The sequence below is a fragment of the Eumetopias jubatus genome, unplaced genomic scaffold (assembly GCF_037043125.1).
Source record: "Eumetopias jubatus isolate StellerSeaLion01/CBP00866 unplaced genomic scaffold, mEumJub1_p1.0 scaffold_6, whole genome shotgun sequence".
Classification (NCBI taxonomy): Eukaryota; Metazoa; Chordata; class Mammalia; order Carnivora; family Otariidae; genus Eumetopias; species Eumetopias jubatus.
In genome coordinates, this window is record NW_028274812.1 from 105280986 (window position 1) to 105300492 (window position 19507).

The 19507-nt window shown below is 43.0% G+C and overlaps 1 protein-coding gene and 1 long non-coding RNA gene across 7 annotated transcripts in view; one reads left to right on the plus strand and one right to left on the minus strand.

Annotated features, from left to right (window-relative positions):
* Positions 1-19507, minus strand: part of RUNX2 (RUNX family transcription factor 2) — a 227880-nt gene that overhangs the window by 142754 nt on the left and 65619 nt on the right. For 4 of the 5 annotated variants that reach the window (XM_088023951.1, XM_088023952.1, XM_088023953.1 and 1 more), the window contains exon 4: positions 18697-18870. The exons of the other annotated variant lie outside the window; for it this stretch is intronic. In XM_088023951.1, the coding sequence (XP_087880077.1) occupies positions 18697-18870 (174 nt within the window). The remainder of the gene's footprint in view (positions 1-18696; positions 18871-19507) is intronic. 5 annotated transcript variants of the gene reach the window in all.
* The window catches only part of LOC148164119 (uncharacterized), a 53998-nt gene continuing 49339 nt past the window's right edge, over positions 14849-19507 (plus strand). For both annotated transcript variants that reach the window (XR_015768350.1, XR_015768351.1), the window contains exon 1: positions 14849-15174. This is a non-coding gene — a long non-coding RNA (uncharacterized LOC148164119). The remainder of the gene's footprint in view (positions 15175-19507) is intronic.

A 19507-nucleotide genomic window follows, 5' to 3' on the forward strand; every position in this document is an offset into this window, starting at 1 on the left:
GGTTCCCTTATCTATAAAAGAGGTTGGGGGGGTAAATTATGTCTGAATCACAGGGATATGAGAATTACATGAGAAAACCACGAAGAGATGACTAGCACAAAGAGGCACTCAGTAAGTATTGATTCTTGTCTTTTTTCAAAAAGGACTCTTGGTGACACAAGGATAGTCCCACCGTTAAAACAATGTGAATTGGCACTAATACATTTGGAACAGGTTTAAAATTATTCCCCTAACACCTATCAGCCTCTGAAAATGAAAAGCTTAATTTTTTTAAAACTATTAATATGTTTGAATAGTCAATGCAAACTTATCTCTAAAACTAAAAATGAGTATAACAAGACTTGGGTATTTCTGAAATGATCCCTCTTTTAAAGCCTCTCGGTTTTTCCATACAATCAAAGCCAGTTAGTTTCAGCCACTTCTTGTTTATTTGTTCAATTCAGAAACAATTTATTTAAAGCCTGTCTAAATAGGACATACTGAGTCAAAATAATTAAATACATCTGGATATTTATCTGATGTTTACTATATCAACAGATACACAGAAAAATTTCATCCAGCTCAATTTTAGGGAACATTTACTGGAGTTCGTAATTTGGATAAAAGTATAGTACTGTAAATGGTTAACATAAACTTTTCCTTCAGAAAGTGGACTTGGTCATTAAAGTAATGAACTTTCGTGCTTTAAAAAGTTCAAGGCTGAGATTGTATAGATTGGCAACATTTCAAATCAGAGTGAGTGGTCCTTGTTATGTATCTGATACTGACATGCTTCCTTGTTTTAACCATTAATGTAATTCATTACATTTCTGAGAAATGTAAATGACCTTCAGATGGAAAAGGATGCACTCCTTACAGCACCAGAAGGCAATCCCGTAAGAGCCAGGCCTTCTCTCAGGCCACAGTTTCAACAGACGAGAGGGACAAGAGTCATGGAGATAACCGGGCTGGGCGCAGAGGACTCCGGTTTGGGTTTGAGTTCTGACCTAACTTGGCCGGGTGACTTCCGGAGCAAGTAGTTTAACCTGCACGTGATGCCGTTAGCGGAAGTACAGGGCTCCCTGCCTAAAAATGGGGGAAAATACAAAGAAGTGTAAAGAATGACTAAAATGATTAACCTTTAAAACATATCACAGAGGAATCGGGGAACTTACTCTGGGCAGCCTTTCAGTTCTCCTTGCACAGAGGGGCAGCCCAGTCTATAGGGAGAACCAGTAGGCTTTCTGGCGAAAGGATAGGAGTTGGAAGCCCGACTCTGCTATTTATAAGCTGTGTGGCCTCAGCTGTGGTAGGGAATTCTCTGAATCTTAGTCTCCTCCTCTGGAAATAAGGGAGCACAACATGGTAAAGTGAATATAACAAAATGGTCCTGTGCCCTCACTGGGCAGACAAGCTCCCCACTGTGCTGGAGTGAGCCACTTAAACTTCGGGGGCCTCAACAGCTCATCTGTAAAATGGGAATAATGATGCTTCTTAGGGTTGCTGGGAGCATTCCATGAACTGGCCTTATCTGATGAGTTATCTGGCATTCCTGGTACATATGAAGTATGTCATAAATACAAGTTATTATTGTTATCTGTAAAATGAGTATCATAACAACGACTACCATATTTGTCACAAAAGTAAATGAGATAATTTAACTAAAAGCATTCGGTAACTGTCAAGTGCTATATTAAAATTATTACTATTCTCTTTAGGAGCTCACATGGTCAAGGCCCTGTTGTGTGACAAGAGTTATTATGTTTCTTAATGTTGCTGAGCTTTAATCACTTCACCTGTAAAATGGGTATGATAATACTATCTCAGAGTTGTTGTAAGGATTAAATAATATACAGGGAGTGGCAAATCATCGTTATCATTCAAAATAATTAAAAATCTGACTCTAAATGATCCAGGGGGGCTGGGTTGTCTAGTGTTATTCTTCAAGTTTTCTAAGATCAGACTCAACACAATTTGGTGTGATGCCTGGCACATAGTAAGTGCTCAATAAACAAACATTCAAGGAACCTCCCAGGGTGGCTTGAGTGAATAATGAAATTTTATAATGAAGTAGTAATTACTCATTCTCTAACTCCCCCTTAGGTAATAAAAGAAGTTGTATCAGTGAGGTTTTAGTTTCTGCATCAAGTCCCTGACTTCCAGATTATACACTAGAACAGTCTACCAAAGGATAGTTTTGGTTTTTAGTGGCGGTCCTTCCTGAAGATATCCAACATTAGGGAAAATAACTTCTCACTATCTTTAACAAGTGAGGTCTCTCTTTGGTTTTTTTGTCCCAGAGGACAGATTGCAGAACCCAGCCAATCTTTTTCAGGGTGACTATCCTAAGATTCTATGATAATGACCTACTTAAGGAGAGAGAGTTACTATAGAAAAATAAGACACAAGAACTGCCATATTGGGGTTCACTAGGTCACATAGAAATAATATAAAAAGGAGACAGTAATCTCTTAAAAAAAAGGTGGGGCGCCTGGGTGGCTCAGTCGTTAAGCGTCTGCCTTCAGCTCAGGTCATGATCCCGGGGTCCTGGGATGGAGCCCCGCATCGGGCTCCCTGCTCGGCCGGGAGCCTGCTTCTCCCTCTCTCACTCCCCCTGCTCGTGTTCCCTCTCTAGCTTTCTCTTTCTCTGTCAAATAAATAAATATTAAAAAAAAAAAAGGTAACAGTCTCCAACACCCCAAGGCCTTCTCTAATATGCTGTGAATGATATCATCAATCTCAGCTCCACCGTTTCTGGCCTGTGTGATCGTGGACAAATCATATAATCTATCCAATCTTCAAGCATCCTAGTCAGTATAATGGGGATAAATAAGAAGACCTTCCTCCTCAGGTTGTTATGAAGGTCAAACCAGATAAAGTAGTAAAGAGTGAGCTCATGGGAAGAACCCAACAAATGTTCACCATTGTTAAAACCTCTGCCTTTCCTGAACCTTCATTCTACATTTATGTTTCCAGCCCATAATCTCTTATCCTAGCAAAGGACAATTTTTAGAAAGCTTCCTGTAGTTTTGAAGTCCACTATTTGGGGACTATATCCATGTTGGTCACGTCAATACCCTAATTTATGATCATTAAACTTTAATGGTGTTCTTTCTTAGTCTTGGTTTCTCCCCGACCAAGAAATCCTAATCTGTCTAGCATATTTTTTAATATGTACACCTTAACTTTTTTCAAACCTGTAATGGAGGGCGCCTGGGTGGCTCAGTTGGTTAAGCGACTGCCTTCGGCTCAGGTCATGATTCTGGAGTCCCGGGATCGAGTCCCGCATTGAGCTCCCTGCTCAGCAGGGAGTCTGCTTCTCCCTCTGACCCTCACCCCTCTCATGTGCTCTCTCTCTCTCTCTCTCTCTCTCATTCTCTCTCTCAAATAAATAAACAAAATCTTTAAAAAAAAACCTGTAACGGAAAAAAGAGCTATAAAATATCTTGATTCCCTAAATGCCCCATCACCAAGAAAACATAATCCTATCATAAATACACAATTACAGCATATTTGCTTTGTTATGGACAATTATTAATGCTTACAATAGAGAAAAGTCACCTTAACCTGATCTCATAAACAGTTTTGGAACTCAACTTCCTGAAGAAACTTGAGACTTCTGGGATTCTCTGTGAACTTGGGTGAGTCAGAGCAGGTGACTGGTGGTTTTTAGGCATCACTGGTCAATTCTAAGGTTGCTACCAGGGAAAGGTGTAGGGCCTTGTTCTGAGACAAACCTACTAATTAGCCATTCACAAACAAGAAACTGTCTTCACCCTGATTTCAGGTCCCACGGGGCTGATAGAACCCACTCCTCCAGTCCACCCCACCCAGATGGTTTGTCTCTTTGACTGGAGGAACACAGAGGGAGGCACCGTGTCTTCCACTCCAACATAAATGAGAATATTCTTGATTTTCGTGTCTCAGAGGATAGAAGCAACTCTCTATAAGCAACTACTCCTAAGCACCCACAAGCTTTCAGAGGATAAGTGAACTTCCTTTCTCAGAAATTGTTCAAAAGAAATGAAAACTACTGTTGAGCTTTAAATATTTTATGGTGTTTTTAAAACTATCATTCACTATTTTTACATGACAATCCTCAGAAACAGTATCAATATTATTTTTATGACCATATTATAGAAATTCAAAGTATCGACATATGTTTTTATATAGATATGACAATTTAAAAACAAAACTTTTGGTGCTGCTTTTTTTTTTTTTTTATGTGCACATACTCCTTAGTGCTTGGGAAATCTGAAATCCTAAAGAGCACATGAGCATTTAAATAGGACTGTACCCTATTTCTCCCCCAAACTTCTCTGCTCTCACCTAAAATGGGGGTTTTAAAAAGGGAACTTGTGATCGAATTTGACCTGTAAGATAAACTTGAGAGAAAATCAGGTCTTCCCTCTATGAGGGGCCTGCCGTACTCACAGCCAGGAAGTGACAAGCAAGATGGTTAATGAGAGAGGGGAGAAAGCAGCAGAGGGCCTAGGGCAAGAGAGAGCTCCCAGAACCTGGTTGAAACCAGTGAGAAAATGGGCCCCAGATTGACCTGTGCAAATCTACCAAGAACCACCACCAGGCACATAAGGTCAGGCTACCCAGTAGACACCTCGGGTCTATAACTACACCCTTCCAGAAGAAATCGTGGTTTCCTCTGTGAGAACAGACCAAATCTAGCTACTTAGGGTTCAGGCTGAATAAAAAGGAACCAGTCATTTGACATAAAGAATCCTTCAGAACAGACAGAGGGGTAAACCATAAGAGACTCTTAAAGGTAGAGAACAAACTGAGGGCTGCTGGAGGGAGGGAGGTGGGGGATGGGCTACATGGGTGATGCACCTTAAGGAGGGCACTTGTTGTGATGAGCACTGGGTGTTGTATGTAGGTGATGAACCACTGAATTCTACTCTGGAAACCAATACTGCACTATATGTTAACTAACTGGAATTTAAATAAAAACTTGGGGAAAAAAAAAAAAGAATCCTTCAGCATTGGTTCTAACTGAGGCAGAGTTTGTCAGAGACACCACTACTACCAACACTGTGTGGTGACACTAGGAGCCCAGAGGTCTGCGAACACTTTACAGTCTCTCTCCCAACTCACTAAGTCAAGGGCAAGACTCACATTAGCCGTCCCTTTTCCATCTGCAAAGTACAAACGGTCGTTACTGCCACCTTAACAGGGATTTTGAGGGGCAGGGGGAAAGGAGTTTTTGCATGCTGTTCTGGTGAAGCAGCAAATTATCAATTCCTATTGTGATCAACAGCTTCTGTATGCCCATGTGGCAGTGGAATGGCCTAAGGGGCAGACAGGACACAAAAGACCTTTCCTGCCTTTAAAAAGCTTAGGCAAGCAGTTAGGGAAGTTAAAACAGACAGATATAAACAATTCAAAAATGGTCAAAGCATGTACTTGTGTCTTTAAAAACTGCTCTAAAGATAGAAATGAACCATGGAGCATCAATGTCAGAGGGGATTTCATAAGTTCTCTTTCTAGAGTGCTGTTCCTTCTGCTTGGGCTACATGGAGGTTGTGCCATAAACCCCCAAAACAAAAACTACAGAAGGCAACATACCCAGGAGATGCTCCCAGATGCTAGTTGGGGAAGAGTGGTTCCCATGTCTCAAGGTGTCTTAGCATCTGGCAAAAATGGAGACAACCATTTATTTAAACCTGTGGACGTAAGAAGAGCAAGCTCTCTTCTTTGAGTTGGACCATAGCTTCTGAAGTTCAGTCACCAGTATGGGGAAAAGGAAGGAGTGGCCATTCATCTCCTACAACGGTATAGAAAGGGTCACGGCTCTGAGAGGATCCATACTGTCAAGTGACTGGAAGGTAATTCCATGTCTGCATAATTGGACTCCAAACACTTGGGGGGTCAAAAAAAGAGAGGAAGGAGGCAGATCGTTAGGAAAAAGACACCCTAGGAAAATGAAGAGACTCTAGGAAAACAGGTAGAAATCTTTTCTTAAGTTTGAATAAGTTTGAGTGGGGGCGGGGAGAGAGCAGAGTGGGAGGGAGCTGTGTGAAAGCCCAGTGAGAGGTAAGCGAAACACAGTGGTTGTGCTTAGCGGGCCTCCTTTTGTAAACACTTTGGTTAAATGTGCGTGGGTGTGAAGAAGGGCCTGCTTGCCTAAGAATCACTCACAACAAGGCACACCATGCACATGGTGTTGAACTTCATGCAGAGACGGGAGCAAACAAGTTAACAGGGGCAAAGCCTGAACCAGCGCACAAAAGGCTCCTTCCTGCTTGTGGTGCCTGGAGGCTCCTGTGTAATGTGACCTGACGGGAGCCAATGGTTTCTGCCAAAGCTCCGTGTGTCTACCGGGAGCACCTGCTCTATTTGGGGAGCAGGGTACAATTAGAAAGCTCCACGTTCCCACCCCTTAGCCTCCACCCATTTTTTTTACCCTAATCAGTACTCACATCAGCCTGTGTAAACCTCAAATATTTCTTAAGAAAACTGGGGTATTTAAAATGAACTGTGTGGGGCGCCTGGGTGGCTCAGTCGTTATGCGTCTGCCTTCGGCTCAGGTCATGATCCCAGGGTCCTGGGATCGAACCCCACATCGGGCTCCCTGCTCCACGGGAAGCCTGCTTCTCCCTCTCCCACTCCCCCTGCTTGTGTTCCCTCTCTCGCTATCTCTCTCTCTCGGGGTCAAATAAATAAATAAAATCTTTAAAATAAATAAATAAAACAAAATGAACTGTGTATAGAGTCTACTAGTTTACGATTTATACCCTCCCAGCTGCTACCAGGGTCAAATAAAGCCAGTCATCTCAACAGAGAGGCAGGTTTACAATTTCCTATCCTAAACTATTCCTGTCATATTACTATCATTCACAATACAAATACCCTCACATCATATGTACATTAACTCCCATTTCAAAACAATTTACACTAAATGCTAAATGTTTAAATTCTGTCTTCTCTAATAACCTTGTTGGCTAGACTGGATTTTTAGAATGAGCTCTCCCACTCACTTCTGTGTCTCTTGACTAGTAGGAAACATGGTTCTTAAAACAAACAGGCCTCTCTCTCCCAGCACAGGAAAGCCCTGGACTGGAGGCTTTGGCACCAACGGTGCAGCCATGCACCACTGATTTACCTTCTCAGAGTCTCACTGTTTGCACCTGGAAGAGGAGATGAGAACGGATGAGTTATGGCTAAGATGTTTTTTCAACTAGGAAACACCACAATTCTAACTACTCAGGAAAGCGGGCTCCCTACCCTCAGTCCCTTCTGGAGACAGGAGTTGTCACTGAAATTACTGAAGGTGTGTTGAGCAGACTTGGGCTGGCTGTGAAAGGTGGCTGAGAGCCGGCCCTCACAGCACCCCCCATTACAGAGTAGAGAAGACCCCAAGAGCTGGGTGCTGACTCCCCCTCTTGGCCCAACCCGGGGCTTCCTCAAATGGACCAAGATGGCTACCAGATTCACTTGGCAGAAGACCAACCCAACTGATTCACAAAGCTATAGACTGAAATCTGAGGAGAACAGAGCAGCACACTGTTTGAATAAAACTGGATGCTACGTAGGAACACCGGGCATGATGAGTGGTGTCACAAGCAAACAAGGGGAGAAGAGGGACTTAGTCACTCGTAGGAGACAACAGCAGGGAAGAGAACAAGAACTGATATGTACAGTCTAAGAGGTCACATGCCACAACAAAAGGTTTAAAAAAAACAGAAGGAAGTTGAATTAAGACAAGGTAATGAGCAGTGCCTTCAAAGCATCACCAACTTTTGGATGAATGGGACTCGTAACTGTCTCATAAAAAATGAGGCGATTGTCTTATTTAGAAAAAAAAAAACTGAATAGAAGAAACAAGAGTCTCTACCACATGTCACACCTAATCTGGCCTCAGCATTGGCAGACCCTGGACCTCAATGGTAAAGCCAGAAGAAAGATGGGAATAAGCTACACACAGAACCAGAACTGGTTGAGATATAACTGGGATGTAGGGCTGGCCAGGGGAAGTGAACTTCTGTTCAAAGCCCCATACTGAATGAAGTGGGTGTAGTCAGTTCAGGTCAAATCAGGTGGATGTCAACATCCAGGGGGGTCAGCTATAGCAGCTAGGGCATTAGAGAGGGTCCCCAGACATGGTGATTCCTGCTGTCAGACGTGTGATGGTATCCGTGGGGCTAAGAATAATCTCCTGCTCATTCATTCGCCCTTCCAGCAATTCACTCATTCATTCGAAAAATATGAACTGAGTGGCCTCCTGTGGTATGGGGCTAGGCACTAGGGATATTAATGGTGAATAAAGACAGACCTAATCCCTACTCTCAAAGACTGACATGCATCAACTAATCATGTAACTGTGATAAGTACTAGAAAGGAGAGTCCTTGGCACCATGGCAACACACAGCGGGGGACCCCCCACCACACCTGGGGGGCCTATGATGTGATGTGATGCGATGTGATAATTAAGGCAAGAACTCAGTGGCAAGCAAGAGTCTGGTAGATCAGTAGGTCAGAGTAAGAGAGCTTTAGGCAAAGTGAACAGTGTGTATCAGGTTCCTGGGACGGAGGCAGTACGGTTTTTGGAGGAGGTGAGAAAGCCAGTGTGGGTGGATTACCAACAAAAGGTTCAAAATCGTATGAGAGGAGAACAGGGGAGGAGTCAGAGCAGGCAGAACCTGCTGGGCCACACTAGAGGTTTGGGGCTTTATCCTAAGTGCAATGGAAGGTCACCGAGGTGTTCTAAGTATGAGGTGACATAATCAGATATGCCTTTTTAAAATCTCCGTCTGACAGCATCATAATAGAAACAGGGCACAAGTCCAGTCTAGGACTGGGCAAACAGGGAAGGGCGTATAGGGCAAACAGCAGCTGAAATGGACAAGGGGCGGAGCCCGGGAATGCCAGCAAGCAGCCTGGGGCACTTAGCTGCTTCCACACACCATGGGCCACCACAGGGCTGAGGCTCCTGAGACGCCTGAGGCTGGATCAGATCAGCTCTGGCTGAGCAGGGGAGCCTGCGGTGACCGGCCTTGGGGCTGCCACTGTGATCTGGGCAGGCTCCGCCTCATACCTTCTGGTTCAGGGGTAAAGCCTGGGCACCTGCCCTTTTAACAAGCTCCCCAGGTGATGCCTAATATGCGCCAACGTTTGAAAACAATGGGCATAATTTTTATGCTGACAGTCAGAAAGGAAAATTACCCAATGCTATTCTGATTTAATCTTCCCTATCAAGAAGAATGATCTTCAAATAGAAGGAGCAAAACAAACATGCTTCAGAGGACACTGAGGCCCAGGGGAGGAAGAAGACAGAGGAGAGGAGAGAGACTTGTGCTTTAAACGAATTCCCAAGGTGCTGCTCCAAGATGAGTTATACTGCACAATATTGCAAGAGTTGTGGAGACTCGTAGGCAGAGGGCTTCTATTTGACAGAGCAGGGCTACAAAGTTTTATTAAGTAAAGTCTGTTTCCCCATAACTCCACTCACTACTAATCTTAGCTTTGCTCTCTGGCTTTCCTCTTCCATGGGAGAGTCATTATTTGAAGGTAATGCATCTGAAGGTAAATTATTTGAAGGTAATGCCTTTACTAGACAATCGCTAGACATTCGCTTACTCCATTCACCTTATTCTGAGAAAAGCACTACTGTTGGTCAGATCTAAATGTCAACTAGGTTTTTTGGAGCCTCTGTTGGTGATGACTTGCTTGCAGTCCACTGAAAACACTACGTCACCTTCAGCAGCCTGCAAACAACAAGCTTTTCACACCTGAGCTCCACAGTGATGACCAGAAGAAAGCAGAACAGGTTCACTAAAAACCTGTCTCCTAGGGTTACCACAGCCCTACATGAGAAGAGAGCTCACCTGTCCATTGCGCATCCTGACCTCAGCAAGATATATACCTTATCTCTAATGTGATTTATAGCCAGTTAAAAGGCCTACCAGAAAGTGGTTGTTGAGATGACTCATGGTCGGCTTTGAGAGAGATGCATAGTGGCAGGTTCAAGGGCATTATAATCCTAGTTATGTCCAGCACGTTCATGAAAGTCTTTAAAGAATTAGAAACGACCTTTCTAAGCCACAAGATGAGACAAAGTTGTGAGGAAGAGCCAACACACTGGGTGAAGCATCAGAACTACAAAATAACCCTCAAGGAGGGAAAAAAGAGGTACAAGGGTGCACAGCACTGCATTTGGTCAAGTCCAAGACAGGATGGAGGAAGGTTGCCCTAAGAGCAGAGCTTTCCTTGGACTACAAGCCACAGTGTGATGGGATGACAAAAGTTAACACAATCTTTGGATGCATGAACAGAGTACCAGAAGACCCCTACTGCCCTGGTCACACATAGCTAGAGGACTGTGTTTTATCAAGGCAGCATCAGATGGAACCTCTAGCCATCATGTGAGGAATGGTGGAAGGAGCAGCCAAGAGCTCCCATCTACCCTCAAGCTTTCCATGGGACACTCCTACCTCCTGCCTGACCTGAAACTTGGATTTCCCCAAATAACCTTTCCACTTGGCTCATTCTCCAAGGTCACAAGATGAGCCAACTCCTCTTCAGAAGTTCTTCCACGTTTACCATGACCTATGGACCTCCAGAACGTTCCTCCTTATTGGTAATTGGCTCAACATCTTGCTTCTTGAGATGACTCATGGTCGGCTTTGACTTGTACCGAGTCCTACCAAATCCTAGGAGAGACTGTCATTCTCACTGATGATCCACCACACCAGAGCCCACCCCTATTACCAAACCACAGCCAGTGCAGGGGAGAAGCACATAACTGTGCTGGTTGGCTCTTCCAATTATCTCCATCCTTAGCCGGCTCCTCAGCGATGCTCAGCCAAAGTCATTTTCCTTTCCCATCATTCACCTTGATGACTGTTCCAAACATTTACCATTCTTCTTAACCCTTTCCCCTCTCCCCTCACCTCCTCTCTACCTAAAACTACCTTGTCAGATTTCACCTTCCTGGGACACTGATTTTAGCTCTGAGAGTTTCTGAAATCTCCTGGTGCCTAAGTTTTCTTATTCATTAAACAGACTTCACAATATGGATTCTTCAGTGATATCCATCTTTTAAAGACTGCTACCACTAACTGTTTTGAAACAGTCAAAAAGCAAGTCTTTAGCCAAATAAACAAAGCCCTAGGAAAATATCTGATGGTCTTACATGAGAGGAGGGACATACAATTTTATTCCTGGAGTATTTCTGCACATATTAAAATGAGAAAATGGAATCAAAACACTTTCTAAACTGATAACATTTGTAATATACTGTTGTTACTTTTAATACTGCACAGTACAATATACGCCAACTCTCAGTTTGAAACCCTGGTGCCCATCAATGATTAAACATCAAAATGTACCACAAGAGCATCTGCTATATCAAATTGCATGCCTGATATGCCCCTCTCCTGGGCTGGCCTTGTAGGATGAATATTTCATTCAAAGCTAGATTCCTATTCTGGTTATTTTGCCTACAGTCCATTGCAAAGGGTAAAAAGGGCCAAGAAAGTCCCCCAGGCAACTAGTGAAGAGGAAAGACATGCATATGTCCGTGTACACATACACATATGTACGTGTCTCTGTAGGTCTGTATTACATGCGCACATATACGTGTGTATGTAAAGCTAAAACCAAACAGAGAAAGAAAATGCTCTAGAAATGAATGAAAGAAAGAAATCTAGACTTCTTCTGAGCAAATACCCAAAGACAGGCTAGAAACAGTCTTGGGGAAGGATAAAGCGAGGCATTATGTAGATGGATTCTTCTTATCACAATTAGGTATTAACTATGCATCTTCTAGTCCAGATAGGAGGAAATTACAAAGGCTAGTTTTTGGAACTCAAGAAATTAATTTTTCTTGGAACATTGCCCCTCTCCATTTTTCTAAAAGCATAATAAAGCTACAGCATCTTCAGTTAATAAGGGAATTCCTACTGACAGATGAAGCTGATCTAAGGACACTGCTAACAGGCTAAGAAACAGCATGACATACTGACCACCAGCTTTCCACAGAGTCTTCCTGAGCCTTATTCTTCAAAGCCAGCACAGGATGAACATGAATTCTGCTCTTCTTCATAAGGTGCCTTCCAGAGCTGAATGGATGGGCAATTACACATAATTTGTACTATTTTCTCACAAGGACGGTAACCAGTGACCTCCTCTAAAGAGATTTCCAGCTCACAGATGTGCACGGCAGCAGCAAATTTACTTGGCTATCCTGCTCAAACCATCTCAAAGGAAGAAGATGGGACAGGACTTTCTGGTAACGTCAGAAATTAAACAAGAGCACCACCAAAGTAAAAGAACGGTACTTTCAATCAGCCTTTCAACTGAATGTGGTGATTGCAGTTCTTTCAGATGCAAGATGCCTACAGGTGAGTAAGACCATGGTGGTCATAAAGCGTGAGACCTCGCTTACCTCCCCCACTCTCTGCACCCCACCACCCTCTCACACTGATGGCACCTGTGGTCACTCTTCCTGCTAACGGTCCCCGGGCCTTGCTCTCCCTCACACTCACAGCCACTGCCCACCACCTCCCAACCCCATGCCCATGTCACCTCCCACCTTGTTTCACATTAAAAGGAAAGTATTATCCCAGTCAATGTTTCAGTGTGAGCACAGTGGACTCAGGCCTAGGACAGCCAAACATACACGGCCCAAGCTCAGCTGGCCCAATTGGCTGAGATCCTCTTTGCATTTAAATGCGCATTGTTGGCCAAGGGAATAGGGAATCAGACCAAAGTTGACTTCATTCAATATAACTGCTGATAAGATTATTCTTCTACATGATGCCTGGCCAAGCTGCTTTTTGAGATATTTCTAAAAGTGTTACCCTGAATATATACTCACATAACTGTAATTTAATCATTAAAAACAATTTTATTGCACTTTAGAGCATAATTCAGATGCTCCTAACACATCCCTTTTATGAAAATATCATTCTCTGGGGATTCTAAATACTACCCAATGGGGAGAAAGGAAAGAAATTAGTCCCTTAGGACACATATCACTGAGATTGTCAGCAATATGGCCAACTTGATAGGGATGAGGGTAACTGCCTACTAAGAATGTGGAGCTCACATTCGACTATAATGGCTAAAGAAGCTTTCAGTGAGTCGTGTCTCAAAGAATCAACTTCTTCCACCTGTAAGATATGTCCTTTTCAGAATTGTTTTAAAGCTTTAATAAGAACTTCAACCAAAACTAGTTTGTTAGTGGGGAAGAACGACATAAATGAAAGTCGGCAGGTACAGAAATGGGAGGAAACACCCATGACAGAAGCATGCTTCAGCCTCCCAAGAGTGCACAGTGGTTAAGGAGCAGGGGACCCCGAAGCAATGCACATCTGGCTTCCATTCCTGTATTCATCACTTCCTAGCTGTACATGGGACCTTGGGCAAGGTATCTAAGGCGTCTGGCCTCTCAGAACCTCAGCTTTGCCTAATAATGCCGCCTACCTCACAGAGCTGTGGTAAGGAGCATATGAACTGACCTCATTACAGCAATGCCTGGCACACAATATGCATTCAGTAAAGGGTAGCTAATAATAGTTCAATCAAATAGGTACTAGGGCAAGGATAATAATGGGTCACACTTCCTGAAGAAGTCAATGACCCATTCATTCATTCATCACCAAACCAAACTCACAAAGCAATAGGCACTGAGCAAGACAATGGAGACACAGAGGTAAATAAAACATGGCCCTAAACTTTAAAAGCTCAAAGTCTGATGAAGGAGACAGATGTGTAAACAGATAATTGTCACCAAGGGGACCAGGAATATGGGAGCCTTAGGCTCAGCGTGGGTAGGCTGGAAGAAGCCTGACAGAGAGGCTGGCATTTGATCTGAGTCATGAAGAAATAAGAGAAATGCTATCATCCTTAACTCTCTCCCAGGCTATAGCAGTAGCTTCCCAAATGATGACCCTGTTTCTACCACTGCCCCTTACAATCCACTCTTCACACAGCAACCAAAGTGATTTTTAAAAAGCATGTAAATTAGATAATGTCATTCTCTTGCTTCACATCCTTTAAGAGCGCCCCACTGCAATCAGAACAAAACCCAAGCTCCTTACCAGGTCCTCAAAGACTCTCCGTAATCCATTCCCTGCCTGCCTTTCTGTATCATTTCCACCTACACGGACCTTCCTGCCCCCTGAGCCCACCACGGTCACTGCTTCCTGAGAGCCTTTGCATGACTTTTCCATGGCCCAAAATGCCGTTCCTCATGATCTTCCAAGTTCTTCAAAGAACACTATCCCAACTTTCTAATCAAAATTACCTTCTTCTTTCCCTAAGTTGCTCTCTAATGCATTACTCTATTTAATTTCTCAATGCATGGTGTTATCTGAAATTATCTTGTATGTACGCTTATTTATCCATTTATAGACTGTATCTAGCACAAAAATGTAAGTTCCTTGTCAGCAGAAATTGGGTCTCTCTTTTTCACCTGAATGCCTGACAGACAGTAAGCACCCGAATATTTTTTGAATGAATGAATAACAGAACAGCAGAATGCCCACCCCAAAGGTTAGATGAATGTTCCAATCCACCAAACCCTAGGGGCTAAGTCTGCTTTTTATCGTTTGTTTTAGGTGTAGCTCACCCACCCACAAAGTACTGAGTTTGAAATAGTGATTACCTCGAGTAATATCTCCTAACATAATATCCCTCCTCCACTGCTAACACCACATTCTGAATCCAAAGAAGTAGACATTTGTGAGACTAGGTGTTTCCTAGCACCCAGAGACAGGCACCAGATGTCTGAAAGATTAAAAAAAAAAAAATGTACAGAGGAAGGAAGCAACTTCCTCAGGAAGCCATAGGAGGCCCTGGGCCCTCAGATAGAACATCAGCCATTCATGACTATGACAGAATGACACCATGAGACCAGCACTGCGAAGAAGTAAGCCTACTGCATGGCTGGGGCCGTTAGCCCTGCAAGAGACAATGGAGAACACGAATATGAAACACTAAATGCCTATCACTTCCTCAGTTCATGACTTCTAACTTCACGTCACCCCTTTTCTGTTGGCAAGTGGGAGAACAGCGGCGACCGTACAACCATGATCATCATCTACAGTCTTGAGGGAAGAGCTTGAGATATCAAGGGGGCCAAGCCAATGAGAGGTGACAAACATCTTTATCCAAAGGATTCCATGAACTAAAATGCTGAGGTGACATCCTGCAAAGAAGTTACAAAATCCATTATAGGTAAGGCTCGTAAGTAGAATTTAAAATTAATAATGCAATTATGTAGATCCTACACTGGAATAAAACCAAATGGTTTAACTGCGTAAGTATTATACTGAAATGTGATTTCTGCGATTATTGTTCATCAGCAGGGAATAATGGCACCCTGGGACAGGAAATTAGAAACAGTTACTGCCAATAAGGCATGACATCCCAGCCCTTCTTGTACAGATTTCTTCTCACCTAAACTTTAATTTAGGGGCACCTGGGTGGCTCAGTCAGTTAAGCATCTGCCTTCGGCTCAGGTCATGATCCCAGGGTCCTGGGATCGAGTCCCTCATTGGGCTCCCTGCTCAGTGGGGAGTCCGCTTCCTTCTCTCCTTCTGCTCTTCCCCCCAACTCATGCTTTCTCTCTCATGCTCTCTCTCTTTCAAATAAATAAATAAAATCTTAAAAAAATATAAAAATAAAAAAATAAACTTTCATTCACTCAACATTTCATGAGATGCTACCACTGTGCTAGGCACAAACCAAAATAAATCCCCCTGATATATCCCTCAAAGAATTTTCAGTCTAGCAGGGTAGGAAAAAATGTGGAAGCTGTAAAATAAGGCAATATCAACTAAAGCTTAGAGGATGGCTAGGCAGCCTGTAGACAGAGGTGCCAAGACTCTTTCCTAAAGAAGCTTAACAGTGACCTTGAAGGATAGATGGCACCTTTCAGCAAACAGTAACCACCAGAGGATGAACAGCCTAAGTAAGGGGGTACAGAGAGAAGAACATGTCCTCAGAGAACAACTACCTTATCATCTGGGGAGAGGATGTGGCTGTGCAAGAGCTGGGAAGGATAGCTCTGTCTTCAATTAGACTTTAACCCAAGGACAGAGCACTTTGCTTCTCCCCCCATCCCATATTACCTAAGACCCAATTCTCTACATGTGGTAGGCTCTAATTCACACTTACTAAATAAATAAGACAATTAACCCAGAGAGAAAAAAAATGAAATTGACTCAACTCACTTGGAAGTTGCTGCTGCTATGGATGTTCTTGGTTCTCTTACTCATCTGAGTCATGGTAGAACCGTGCACACTCTTGGTTACAGGTAGAACCTTGTATTACGTCACTGACAATACAGGAGCATGGAGAGAAATTCCATATGGCTGGGAGTGGGTAGGCGTGGCGTGTGTGTGTGTGTGCGCGCACGCCAACGTGCAAATCGGGAAGGCTGGAGAAAGTTGTTGGGCCCAATACCTTGTGAATGTTAGAAAAACGAGAAGACCGATCTAGAAATCAATTATACTGGTGCTGTCATCCCAAATGCAGAGCTAATTCTCTCGTGGTTTAATTCCAGAAAGCTATTGGTACCCAGAAATACAACTGTTTTATATTTTCATTTTTAGAAATACATCCAGTGAATATATAAATATTATTTGTAATTGATGACGATGGTGTTGCAGCATGGTATTGTATAAAAAAAAACATACTGTATCAGGAGTCGAGAGACCTAATTCTGCTCTGTCACTAACTTGATGTAGAACTACAGACAAGAAGCTTGACTTTCCTGAGCCTCCCTACAGGGAGGAGGATGACGAGGAGCACTGAGCCCAGTCTACGGAGGCAGTCACGACCTGATCTGCCCAAGCCCTCTCCACGTGTCCTACACCTCCTCAGAGCCTTACTCTCTGCACTTATATCGGCTGCTAAACGGGAGATCCTCTTGGCCACTCTTACCAGCCCTTTGGTCAATTGGATCTAAGATACCTTCAGTTTCTAAAATGTCCTCTGGTTCTTTTTTTATGATGTCATCTTTAGGTCTGAGGGCAAAGCCTTGAGAAAAGCATCTTCTTAAATGGATCTAGCAACACCCGGTTTTCAAAGGTCATTTTGAAAGCATTCGTCATTCGCCAAATGTAATTGGCAGTTAAGGATGAGATTATAGGAATCAAACATTTAAAGAACCCAGGGATTGCCAAATCATAGAACATGTATTTTTCTCATATATATTTTATTAGCCACCATAAGTCCCTTACAAATCATATATAAACACTTTTATATATGTATCCAAATGTTTCCATACACACATATGGTCTAAAGATTACTATAAAAGGAGAGCTATTTATGGACCTCAGTCAAAGATCTAAAGCCCACTACTTTAAATGCAGTAGCACCTTAGCTGCAAGCTTCAAATTCACAAGTTAGTGTGAATTTCAGCCCTGCATTTTTATCAAGGACATATGTCTAGTAAAGGCACTAACCTTTTGATTCCTACATATCAACATTTAGAGACTTATTTAGACTAATACATGGCTATTCTTCACAGAGTTCTAATGTTCTTCTCTGATGCAGAACTCTGGTTCTCTTTAGTGTTTATTTTTATAATTCTGCATTATTTTTTAAATATATACTCAGGTATACCCTTATATTCAGACTAATATACATATACCTACAGAATCCTACTGTAAGTAAACATCCAAGAAGATACATACCTAATATGGGCAGGAGAGATAGAGAGGTAGGTCATTCCATTTATAAATGATTATGTTTATAAACCATTAAGGACACTCAATACCTAACCACTATTGACCAAAACCTAACCATTAGAACAGATCCACGTTGAGAGTTTACTGTGCATTTTGCTTTGAGTTGTTTTCCTTCCATTCTAGTCCACCCCTGCCAACAACAGAAACTAGATGACATGACTAGGTGACATCAGCTCTCACTACTTGTGATCGGCAAATTAAAGATCTATGATGATTGACACACTCTTCTGTCACCATTACCTAAAAGCCATCACACTAAAAGCAAGATCTGTTTTTGCACAAGTGGGGCAGAAAAGAGAGAGAGAGAGAGAGAGAGAGAGAGTTGGGAGTCTCACTGCACCAAATGTGAATGATTAGTTTGCAATGCAACACTGAAGTTAATTTTTAAGAAGAAAGGTAGTAAGCAGCTTACTAGAATGTAGTATCAAGAGAAATGCCGCATTGGGACCCAGAGCTAAATGTGAATCAGCAGCAAAATCTGTCTGCCTGATGAGCCGCTCATTGACCTGGCCTTATACCCACCCATCAAGGCTTCCTGTTAGCCCTGGGCAATCGTCAAGCACACTTAATGAAATGGTTATCTGTGTAAGACATTTAAGCCCAAATCTGAGACAGTAACACTAATTTCCTAATAGTGAGGGTGTGATGCTCTCCCCTGCACCACCTGGGGCACGGTCCAGAAACTTGTAACAAACATTCTCCCAGAGAGCATAGTCATTACCATCTGCCCATGTGCAGCACAACAGTGCTCCAGAGCGCAGCATCAGCAGCGACTTCCCCCAAAGTTCATCCCAAAGTTACTGCACACTGGAATTTGTTTTTTATTAAACAAAAAAAAAAAAAAAAAGAAGAAGGTCCATAAGATCCTTCACGTCTTGATTCCTTCATAATAATAAAGCCATTTCACAGCCCAGGAGTATTGCCGTGAGTCCGTCTCACGCGGCAGCCCCTCACCCCCAGCCTGCCGGAGCATGTGCAGGTGAAACCTAGGAGTCTGTCTTACCTGTAATCTGACTCTGTCCTTGTGGATTAAAAGGACTTGGTGCAGAGTTCAGGGAGGGCCGTGGGTTCTGAGGCGGGACACCTACTCTCATACTGGGATGAGGAATGCGCCCTAAATCACTGAGGCGGTCAGAGAACAAACTAGGTTTAGAGTCATCAAGCTTCTGTCTGTGCCCTGGAAACAGCAAATCATAAAATAAAAGCATATTAATTAGCTGAACAATCGACCATACTAAATAGATATGTGAACATACATACTGGGGGGTTTGAGCCAAGGAATCATCAATACTGATATTTATACTGAAATGTCTCTATAATGCCTTCCATTTCAAGCAGCTTTATAAGCATCATCTGGCGGCAAGCGTTCCTACCCCTCGTCTACAAATGGAGAGCTGAGGGTCCCAGAGGGTGACTCGGAGTCAAGCATCAGTAGCGAGGCCAGGACGCTGGAACTCTGGAGAGACTCTCTGGGTGCCTCCTCTCTCGGTGACAGTGGGAAAGGTGGTTGTGTGCTGGGGTGTGTTTGCTTGTTTCATGAAGGAGGAAACTTCCCCATAGTTCAGAGAGTCTGTGCATGTCACACTTATTATCCCAAAATTGGGGCAGAAACAGAGACAAACACATTTGTCAAAGGGAAATTTCCAAGATGACCACAAGTGACTTTTCTTTTTTTATGTTACAACTACACCTTACTGTGACTCTTTTCTGAAAAATTGAAACTCAAACCTAGAACCCCTTTAAGAGGAAAAAATAGAAATATAGTCAAGGAAACTCAAATTCTCCAGGGGAATCTGGATATTTTGTGAGACCCT